General features: G+C 35.6%; 1 protein-coding gene across 6 annotated transcripts in view; it reads right to left on the bottom strand.

The window, feature by feature from the left end:
- Positions 1 to 525: 525 nt before the first annotated feature.
- Pdk1 (Phosphoinositide-dependent kinase 1) overlaps positions 526 to 11,517 on the bottom strand; it is a 256,004-nt gene continuing 245,012 nt past the window's right edge. For 4 of the 6 annotated variants that reach the window (XM_014435367.2, XM_014435335.2, XM_014435359.2 and 1 more), the window contains exons 2-8: positions 4,494 to 4,671; positions 4,099 to 4,390; positions 3,746 to 4,012; positions 3,378 to 3,639; positions 2,829 to 3,053; positions 2,563 to 2,715; positions 526 to 1,952 (exon numbers count right to left, since the gene is read on the bottom strand). In XM_014435367.2, coding sequence (XP_014290853.1) covers positions 1,851 to 1,952; positions 2,563 to 2,715; positions 2,829 to 3,053; positions 3,378 to 3,639; positions 3,746 to 4,012; positions 4,099 to 4,390; positions 4,494 to 4,671 — 1,479 coding nt within the window. In that variant the 3' untranslated portion in view covers positions 526 to 1,850. Of the gene's footprint in view, positions 1,953 to 2,562; positions 2,716 to 2,828; positions 3,054 to 3,377; positions 3,640 to 3,745; positions 4,013 to 4,098; positions 4,391 to 4,493; positions 4,672 to 7,489; positions 7,611 to 10,790; positions 10,860 to 11,517 lie in introns of those variants that run through there. The other 2 variants (XM_014435341.3, XM_014435338.3) reach the window with 2 other exon arrangements.

Below are 11,517 nucleotides of genomic sequence, written 5' to 3'. Positions count from 1 at the left end.
TCTTAGCTAGGCTAATTATTATAATAGGAAAAAATATCCAATAAAAAAAAAACAACACGATTGGTTCAATTAGCTCTTTTTACTGAAGACCAATGATATGTGAGTCAATAATGAGTTACACAGGTATTATACTTTAATTGGGTATCCAGGTAACTTGCATCAAGGAATCAAAAACATCTCTTCCATTTTGTTGAACTCAGGAAGGTATTTTACTTTTAAAACTAGGCTTACTAATCTGACAATGAATATTTTTTCAGTAAATTGGAACTGACACAATGAAATAATCTGAAGATCAGGTAGAACCAGCCAATTGACAATAGCTATAATCTTACTTAGCTTAAATATAAATCTTTAAATTTCATAAGACAAATAATTCATAATGAATATAATACAAAACAAAAAAAAACTATTAACTCATAAAAAGTATAATTTACTTGCTTCTGCTACGTATTTGTTACTTTTCTATTACGTTTAAGAGCAAAAAGATGATAAGGATATTGAAAAGAGGTCAGAGAAAAATGATCATTAAATGCTACATATCATTTTATTATATATTTTTTAATGTTTCTACTATTATCATATACAAACATAAAGAAATAAATAGGAATAAATATTTAAAATACTGTAGTTCACTAAGTTATTCAGAACAGTAAATTTTCCAATAGTCGACAACACTGACTAGGGGAAAAATAATTTAACAATAACCAATCATTAAAGTGAATAATTAAATTATTTAAATAGGACACAAATTATTTTATAAATAAAATTGTCAATGTTAAGGCTACATAATATTTATAACTTCTCAAGAGGGTTAGTCATCATCTATTAATAGCTTTTTCAGAAAATTTTTGTACCTATAAACTACTGCCAAATTGCCAATGGATTTATTTTTCTTACTCTTGAAATAGTAATTAACCAACATTACAATGGATTAAATGTGAAAAGTCAACCCTCTTATAAAAGGAACGCAACAATTGAAAATAAATATTAAAAAATATAAGCTTAACATCTCACACAAAAGTAAAACAGTTGCCGGCAACCGTTTAGGGCAGTATCAATAATACAGGTTTGGCTTTGTCCTAATGACATTACCCATTACAGTTAACAATCTCCCTAGATCAAGTCATTTATAGACTTGACAATACACCAAGATATATATCTCAAACATCAGCAAAACAAATTGTCATTTCAAGTACTTTATCTATACGTGAAACATTACACGACTCTCTCCCTCTTGCGTCATGAAATCAGTAAGGTAAGTTTCTTTAAATAGAGTTTGGTAACATTTATCCCGTATGTAATACAATTGAACTAATTCTCGTCAGAGATAAATAACATATTATCTAAAAATCATTATTACTAATAATAAATAGACTGTGTGCCAGTTTTATAAAAAATATTACAATGCCAAGTAGAAAATTCAATAAATACAACTATATTAAATAATAAATTGCCTAAATCAAATTTTTCCTAATACGATTTAGAAATCAACACTCAATTTCCATTTCCTATCTACTTACATAATATCAATGACGGTAATAAATAAATTAAGATATATACACAATGTACAACAACCTTTGTACGTCTAAAAATATTTTAACTAATTCACATCTAATAGACTCCTCTGGAATGCCTCAACACAAATAGTCAACCTCTTATTGCGAGAGAGAGAATCAAACACATTTAGTACAAGGAGTTTTATATAATAATACAGATTGTACACAACGTGCTTTCATTTAGGTCCATATCACTTATACAAATCGATAGCGCAGGTTCAAAGACCCTTCTTGTGTTTCTTATTGGCTAGTATCACAGTTGAATGGTTGCGGCTCCTGCAGCAATGCTTGAGGTTATACTTTCTTTCCACTGCAGAAAGCCTTCACTTCTTCTATTGCTTTACACCAGTCTAGGGCATATCCCTCAGGGTCCTCAAGATAGTATGTCCTATTTGGCTACAACAAAAACATCACAATTAATCAATATGTCTCATACGTACAATAATTGATCAAATATTATAGATAGTCAAGTATGAGTACAAAAAATGGATTCTCAATTATGTTCTTGTCATATGCTGAATCATTTCTCAGCATTTGGGATCATCTTATAATTTCTTCCTACAAACTAGTCATCTAAGGGTCAAGACATTGTCAACCAAAATTCAGAATAATGAGATATTTAATCTAAACCAAATATAAAACATAATAATCAAAATATTTATTTACTTATGGAAGCAATGAATCTCATTCAACAGATTGTTAATTACAGTTGCTCTGATCTCAATACCAGTGCATATATGTCAATCACCTAGCATTTTGCAATACATGCCTTTATGGCAGCTGCTAATGAAACTACATGCTATAATATAATATAATTAATATTATATATATATATATATAAAATGAATGCCAACATGAATCTACATTAATAATCTAAATAAAATTACATTTCTGGGTAAACAAAGGTGTTTTTTAAGAATGACTGATATAATGTGGCTTTATAAATTAATCATAATCCAACTATCAATAAACCCTTTAAACATATAGAACTAGGTAGTAAACTTACAGTGTGCACAAAAAAGATTTTGAAGTTCTTCGGTTCTGGTGTAATCTCGTCGGACCATGGAATTTCCCCTTTCACTATCATAGAGACTGGGTCGACATAATACAAGTGTGGGCCTTCGGTCAACAGAAGCATCCGTTTCCTCGCGAAAAGGCCCTATTAAGAAAATAGTTTGTTAGTAAATTTTTTACAAGGAACACTTAAAAGCAAATTGAAATCGAAATTCATAGTCTGAAGATTGAATCATAGCTGTTTAATTGTTTATTTACCTTCCTCTTGTTGACAAGCCCTTGTTTCAGGATAAGCCTTCCATCGACCAGTGAATGCCACCGAGATTCAGCTGCTTGGCTTTCCAGCTTGGATGCCCTTAGTTCCTTATTAGAGAGAATTTCCACAGCTTGGCTTCTCCTCGACTTGGGACTTCCAGATTCAGGCTCAAGACCAAGCAGCCGACTAAGCTGGCTGTCCAATCCTGGCTCAAGGTGGTCAGGTACCTTTTAAAACAATAAAAATACAATTAATAATTATAAAATACATCAGGCAGATAAAGGAAGAAGCGGAAAGACTAGGAATAATGGACCAGGAATGCCTGGGCGGAGAAAGTTATTGGAAAAGACTGAAGGAATTCAAGGTTCTTGTGGGAAAGAGAAATTCAAAAAAGGGGATCGCGTGGACAGAAGAAAGGAAAAACAAAAACAAGAGAGTAGCCAAAAGTAATGATATCTACGTGGTCTGTAAGACCGTTCCGTGAAAAAAATAATAATAGTAAAATATCAACTATTTTGCTATATTTTAATTCAATAATTAGAGATAGTTACCTTGTAATCTAGGCTAACACCTGAAGAGGGCAGGTACGGTGAAATAGCAGGAGGGGTAGTCAGGTGTAACCTGGCAAAATCCAAACCAGCAAACATTGGGTGTGATTTGATAGATGTATAGCCATCCTTGTCATTCGCTCCCAATCTTTCATTACAGTTTAATACTAGGAGTTTCTGAACTAAATCCTGCGCCTGTGGGTCAAATTCTTCAGGAAATTCGTATTCAAGTTTCAGGATTTTTTGGAAAATAGCATATTCATGTCTGAAAATAGAGAGAGAACGACAAAATTAGAAGATATAATATGAAAATTAAGCTATTATAAAAGTATATATAATAAGACAAATGATAAAGCAGAGTGAAAGCTGACCTTGCCCTGAATGGAGGAAGACCAGAAATCATTTGATATATGATACACCCCAATGCCCAGAGGTCTGATGCGTAGTGTGCCACCTTGTCTGTGAGCAATTCAGGGCTTACATACTGTGCAGTTCCAACAAAACTGTTTCTTCTCCTCCTTGTCTCATCCTCACAGTCTTCTGCTTCATCGTCAGTTTTTACAATCTTACCGGAACCAAAGTCTGTTATGAGGATATGCATTTTCTCATCAAGGAGAATATTCTCTGGCTTAAGATCCCTACATAACATAAGAAAAAGTTTTGTATTTTCATGTCATGTAAAATTATATACATAATTCACAAGGCACCTGAATTGTGCATTCACCTGTGGATAATGTTGAGCCTTTGGAGATGCTCCAATGCCTGCAAGATCTCGCCAGCGTAGAATCTTGTGCATTCAATGTCAAAAGCACCAACTTTATTAATATAAGGCAGGAGTTCGCCATTCTTGGCATAGGATAAGACAAAATAAAGGCTGTCATTGTCTTGGAAGGTACAGTACAACTTGACAAAGAAAGGGACCCCGGCGGAACTGATCATGTTCAGGATGTCCCTTTCCCGTTTTATGTACTCAGTCTTTTTCTCCCTGATTATGTGCCTTTTGTCGCATACCTTAACTGTAAATCAAGAACACATCAATCAGCTTAAAATACTTATCAATAGGTTGGAGAGAATCTCTCTTCGAAGAGAAATGTTCAAAGTATCAAGAATAAAACTTACTGGCATACTCCTTTGCGGAATGAATGTCTTTTGTGAGGTAGACAGTTGAAAAACTCCCTTCACCAATAACCTTGCCGAAGATGAAGTCTTTAGTAGATCTCTTAGTCGGTGGTTGGACGGGTACGATCTTGGGTGCGTCGAGACCTGCTCTAGACATCACAGGCAGCGTACCCACTCTCTGCAATAACAAAAAGAAAGTAGAAACAAATCTGTAATATAAAGTTACAATTGTCTAAATAAATATAGTTAAAATAAAATTGGTGAAATATTGAGATATAGTTTTGTAAAGCATTGTTTTGACAGCGAGAGCCTTTTTAAGAGACAGGGAGAGGAGGTGGAAGGAGCCTAAGAATGTGGGCGGCCAATTAGGAGTGACTCACTCATCAGGAATCTCGGGCACATGTTCCCTTCCTGAACACCATGGGTCGCCGCATGGTACACCAAAAGGGGTATGTTCGATGACTGCCAAAATCAATCGTCAATCACACCATAGAGAATAAATAATGAGGATTCTCAATATTTCATAGACATAAAAGAAAGTAAATTATTAACTCATTTCAATCACTACATGAAATAATCAAGTATAACATATATCCAAGATAAGAGACTAGTTGTCAAGGTTTTTAAGCGTGATTTTAAACAAAAACTAATTGAGATCGAGCATAAAGACCACTTGGTGGAGGACTAACAGCGGATGGCAGGCAAATTTGGGAGCCTACTAGGTGTTCACAGCCTACCCTTCCAGCCGCTGTGTAATCCTATTCCAAATCAACATCCATTGTAGCCAATTCAGCGTAATTACACAGTAGGGAATAGGGACACTGAAGGAGGTACAATTAAGCTCTGGAAATCATTAGGAGCAATAATTTCTATATTTAGTGCAATGAATGACTACAATTTATAGATAAAAAAAACTTGAGTATATTTCAATATTGGCTTATGAACTAAACTTGAGTATATTTCAATTTTGGGTCATGAACTATTCAATTCATATAGCAGTTTGATTCAATCTTAATCAAACTCTCTTTAAAAATTGGCCAGCAAGAAAAAGCCATAAACAATAAAGGTAGATAAAGATAAGAGGTATATGTGATGGGAGATCCGTGTTATCGCAGCAGCAAGACGAAAGCCATTGAGTGAGAGAGAGGGAAGGAGAGCTTTACGATCGGCACGTGGCTTTACGACCTCTCTCTCTAGGGCACTATTTAATTGCAATCCACTTCATTTCCATCTTTATCGGCTACACGGGCCTCACTTTACTTCTTACAATTTATGAGGTTCCGTACTACAACTTCTATATCCTGTTAATGTTTGTGGCTACGGATATTAATAATAGTAACAGATCACCCCAGGAGCGAGATAAGATCTGAACTAGAGGAGAGTACCTTCATCTAAGATTACACAGGGTTGGGTAGTACAAACGGGAGATCAAATGAGGACGATAAGAAGCAGCCAAGACATATGATGGTTACGCAAGCGCAAGAGACGGGCGGCCTCGCAGCAAGGACGTTGGAAACCACCATCCTGCTCCTTACGTAACCCAAGGATAAAAACCCGAGGAATCTGTTGCACTTTCCCTCCCTCCTGACCCTCCTTGGGACATATTCAGCCCTTCAATTCCATATCAGCTAACTCCAAACGAGAGTTCAGAAACTTTAATCGGGTCTTCTGGAAGATAATGAATTCGAGTTGATTGAGTACAATGACACAATTAAATAAAAAGGCACTCTCATCAATTGGTACGAACGTAGCACTAGAAAGTTGCTTCATTCGGTGACTCTAGAAGGATACTAGGACCTCCACCGACACTAGGAGTGGGCACACTGGCTATTCTCCAAGTGGGGGAAGGGACCTCTGTTTTCGGGGGTTAGTGAACCGAGACCAGTTCCTCCGGCCACCATTGTCCGTTAGCCACCTTCCCACGAAGAGCAGTTGATAAAAGATATGGTTTAGAATGGCCGCTGAGGATGCACCACTTTATTCTTTTTTAACTGATCGGACAAAAAAATAACAAATGATAATAATCATGACTATCATACAGTATCGACACTTGAATAACAATCAATGAAGAAGTAATAGTCTTCGACAAATAAAAAAATTCAACAAGCCAGCAACTAATCCTTTAACAATTCATTATTCAGAGAAGAAAAAAAAACATTATAAGGGACGAGTGCCTATAAAAAGAAGTGGTAAAGATGCGTGGCAGATGGGTCCTGACGTCATGCGAATACCTTGTCTTGTGTTGGCTGACCGGAAACGCCTACCTCTGACGCCTTCAGCTCAATACGGTCATTTCCGGTCCCACGGCTGACTGGATCATGGAGGTTGCCTTTCTTAGATGCTAGTGATCTAATACGACATCTTCTTAAAATCTGCTCTAATATATTGGTCCACTCCAAATTCACTGATGGATGCTGATAACACAGTCGAAGTTCAAATGGCACATGTTATTCAGGGGCAGATCGGTGCCACTGTCTCAAGCATTCATAATAGAAGGGAGAGTATCATGAGGTTTTCCCTTATCTCCAAATGATAAGGTTCATATAAACAACACTAAATGATAGCATGCCTTCGATATAGAAAGTTAAGACGTAGTTTGCCTCTATAAGAAATGTTCAACTAATATCAAATGATTCATTCACCCCCCCCCCCAGGTTGCTGCTGAAGAGGAGAAATGTTATCCTGGTCAACTAGTAATTGATCAATTATCAAAGCTATTACAAGATGATTAATTGAAATGATTGAATTGAAATTGTTAAAGTCAAAAATTTTACAAAATATTATTGATATTTAAATTAATTCTAATAATTTTAAATGTCTGTATATATTGATAAAATTTCTGAGAAAATTACTCTTAAGAAGGTTAATGAAAATTAGTCAATAATGCATATAATAATGTCAATTATTTTAGAAGAGAAAGAATTTTTTAAATGTTATTTCCTATTAAAACTAATCGGACTCATATGTATGCTGTAATGAAATCGAAAATAACTTACATGGGTGAAGAGAGAGGCCAACATGACGGAACGATTCAAAGAGCGTCCACAGAACAGACTAGCAGATATGAGCCGACTGATCATGAAGATATAAAGAACCGCGAGGCGGTGCGTGATAGCTCCATCTGGCGGCTGTTTCGTAACATTCGGCGCCTGCGTCCCAAGTCCATATCAACTATATCTGGGCCTTTCACTATCGCCCTCAACGGTACCCGGTCACTACCGAGCCTGCACTAGCGGTCAAGGAAGGCACGGGATATTAATAGGCAATACAGCAAGGTGGATTTCTGAAAGAATTTCGTCTGGGAGACGCCGGCACAGAAAAAAAAGGAAAATTATTAGTCGAGCTATTAATATAAAAACAGTAAGGGAGTCGTCTGCTACCCAAGCCAAATCAACACATGCCAATGGCAAAGGCTCACATAGTAAAGTATTTAAAGGATCTGATAAAATAATATTGGAGCCGACCTTCTCACATTCATTCCCTAGAGGTCAAATTACACCAATCGAAAGAAGGGTATAAGAATACAATAATAATAGCCAATCAAAACTGGATATCATTGTTTCCAGTTTTAGTTTATATTTGTGTCGTTTGTGGCTGAGGGAGTTAAGCGACTGTCACATGGCTGTAGCCGTGCCGATTTGAATCCGGGCTGGGATATTGACTTTTATTTCTGTGACGGTCCCACCACCTTAGTTAGAATAGATTGGTTACTTCTAGATAATCCACGTAGGTCAGACATGACCGGGAAGGGTGTAATAAAAAGAAAAGTTAAAGTTTTTAAATATTTAAATTGAACAATTGTACCAGTATATATAACTTAATTAATTATTAAGAAATCAAGAAGGAAAATAAAATATATTAGCAACAAATTATCGATATGACACTGCTTGGCCCAGGCTGGCTTCCATTGCCGTCATCAGCAACCGCTCTCAAAGAATCATGACTAATCGGCTTTTAAAGCTAACCACCGCGATAATGGTTCAATTAATAGGGCGTACTAAATAAACTAACAAATTGCCAACGGTGGTTCCAATGATGTAACCTTCAGTAATGTTTTTCCCAGTCATTATCACAATAAAAAAAATAACCACTATGCGCACATGAAAATACAGACTGGTGTTTTACAGGGATATTAGTTTAACACTCCAAGAAATTATTTTTGATAGATATCTAATCGCTTCACCATGAGAAGACTGGTAATCTTGTAAAGTGTGAGGTTGAGAGCATTCTTCTGTAATCAAAGAAGTTCCAGGTATCTCTTTGTCGTTGAAAAGCGACCGCATTCTAGGAATTTCGAGGAAGGGTAGGCGATTCAGAGAAATTACGCCCTGCAAACGATCCCATCATCCGCCAACACTACAGCCTCAGCGACATTAGCTAAGGCCGCTTCGGAGGTACACGGCTGCAATTCCATAGGATGGTTTTGGATCTAGGTTGTGTAAATACATGTGTGCAATATTTATTTATATGTGCAAATATATATATGATGAATACACTTTTAATACTTCCGCGCTTGATAAACCTAAAAAATTGTCATATATGTTTAAATAGAACCTAAACGCTTTTCCGAATCATCGTCCACAGCTTCAGTACATATAATCGCAATGTATTGCCGAACACAAAACCTTCTCGTACTATATTTAGGATGACCCACCGCCAATGCGGACAAGATTAACGTTCAAAACGTTCCCAAGGACTGTGCTAAAACCGGAAGCAAAAAGAACTCGCTTGTCAAACACCAAGGCAATCTCTTGCTTTGAACTATAATGCGATAATGGAGTATAGATATATTGATTGCTTTAAACTATAATTTGAGAATCAAGTATAGGTATATTGATTGTTTAAAGTATAAATTGAGAATGAAGTACTTAAAATTTGTGTCAAGTTTTCATAATTATGAGAGATAGTTGACCGTGGATGATAAATGAGGAGAAGATGGTTGGGGGTGTGGCCAATGAAACACAAATAAGTATGATTAACTTATTTTAATGTGCCGACGTTTCGGCTAGAGTTTCTAAAAACAAAACAAGATAACAACCACAGTAAGTATAGAACAATAAAAAATATATAAAAAGAAAGTATAAACAGAATAATTTTACACATACAATGAATAGTTTTACAAAATAGAATTAATAAAATGAAGTGATGAAATCTCGGCACATTAAAATAAGTTAATCATACTTATTTGTGTTTCATTGACCGCACCCCCAACCATCTTCTCCTCATGTGTCAACTTTTTTATTATTATGCTAGTTACTTGCACCTACTCTTCATTACATACACTCATGGGAACAAGTATGGCCGGCATATTAATACTTTGCTAGAATAAATAATAAATATTTTTTCTTACAAACATTAATAGATAGATAAATATTCATTTATAATATTAAAAAGAAATTTTATTAGGTGTTTATTTTTTTAATTCCACTTGGTGGAATTGACAGCCAATATTTGTAGATAGTAGCTATTGTTATTGCTGTCTAGGCCAATCTGAAAGCTGTGCCTATTTGCAGCTCAATGCTCGACGGCACGTGTAGTTAACTGCACCCACGTGGCACTGCACTAAATATAATTCTATCCTAGGAGCGTGCATTTTATAGCTTCCTAGTGCCAAGGTCCTTGTCATCGCAGGCCAAGTCCTGGAGGACTCTAACAAGTGTTTATTTGTATTCGAGTTATTTTTTATCGATACAGGTAGCACGAGGGCTCTTCTTACTACCTGAGGGCTGTCACTTGGGACGGTAGTACGAACGACAAAGACCTACAGGACTTGAAGGGCCACAGTAGGAACCAGGATCAGGTAATTTTTTTCATCCCCAAGTCGCTAAGGAAGCAAGGTACTTCTGTGACAATGTTAAGACAAAGCTCTATACGATAGTAATCAATAGAATGTAAATATACAGCCAATGAAAACAATGCAATTCTGATTGTTTAGATAAAGATAACGACAATGACGTCAACCAGTAGATATTGTTTTCGATGATATGCAAATGCAAAAGTCGTAAGGAGGTGAGGTCCCCAAGATAAAACGTCAAGCCTTCATAAAAAAAATATCTTCTATTTATAAAAAGTGCAAATAAGATAAACATGAAAAACAAAAATAAATCCCTTTCGAAGTCACTGTAATAACATTATATACTGAAATAAATCCGTTTAGACGCAGCTGTAATAACAAATACTAAAATAAACTTACATTTCTGAATCATATTGTTGTAATTTAATATAGTAATATAAATAAAATCGACTTCGGTAAAAAAGAGTGAATCCTTTTAACAGAATGATTACTCAGAATGCTACCTTTAGCACCGAATGGCAAGATGGACGGCCCAAACTATCTTGAATGAAGAGCATTTGCGACGAGGTTATCAATGGAGCATCCTTATCAGTTTTATCAATAGCCACGTTTTCCTATTCATAGCATGACAACAGCTTCCGACCGAAACGGGCTCTTCCTACCGGCGATCCACTGCACAGCCTCCTAAACTGCAAAGTCACTCGCATCAATTTCAATCTCTAACCTTTTGGATAAAATTCAAATCAATATAGAATAATAAATTAAAAAGGAAAAACTTACAGAATAGATCTTACTGCGTTCTACAGTAACTTGCAGGTTAGATCTTACTGCGATCAACAAGACCAACATAACCAATGAGCTTGAGTAAGGATATTTCTTCTCAGAACAATCAATTAGATCGATTAATATAGCTTTTTATGTAACATAAATGGGATAGAATAGCCTAGGCATTGAGTCAAAATGCACCTTTTTTCTTTATATAAATATTTCATTGAACAAGAGACCCACTCTTTTCTCTTTATTTAAATATTTCATTGAACAAGAGACCCACTCTTTTCTCTGTATATAAATATTTCATCGAACAAGAGACCCACTCTTTTCTCTTTATTTAAATAGTCCATTGAACAAGAGACCCACTCCTTTCTCTGTATATAAATATTTCATTGAACAAGAGACCCACTCCTTTCTCTTTATATAAATATTTCATTGAACAAGAGACCCACTCCTTTT

This window comes from Halyomorpha halys, unplaced genomic scaffold (genome assembly GCF_000696795.3).
Source record: "Halyomorpha halys isolate HHAL.00 unplaced genomic scaffold, Hhal_1.1 Scaffold49.1, whole genome shotgun sequence".
NCBI lineage: Eukaryota > Metazoa > Arthropoda > Insecta > Hemiptera > Pentatomidae > Halyomorpha > Halyomorpha halys.
The sequence above is the reverse complement of the archived record's forward strand: the minus strand, read 5'-3'. Positions and strand labels throughout refer to the sequence as shown.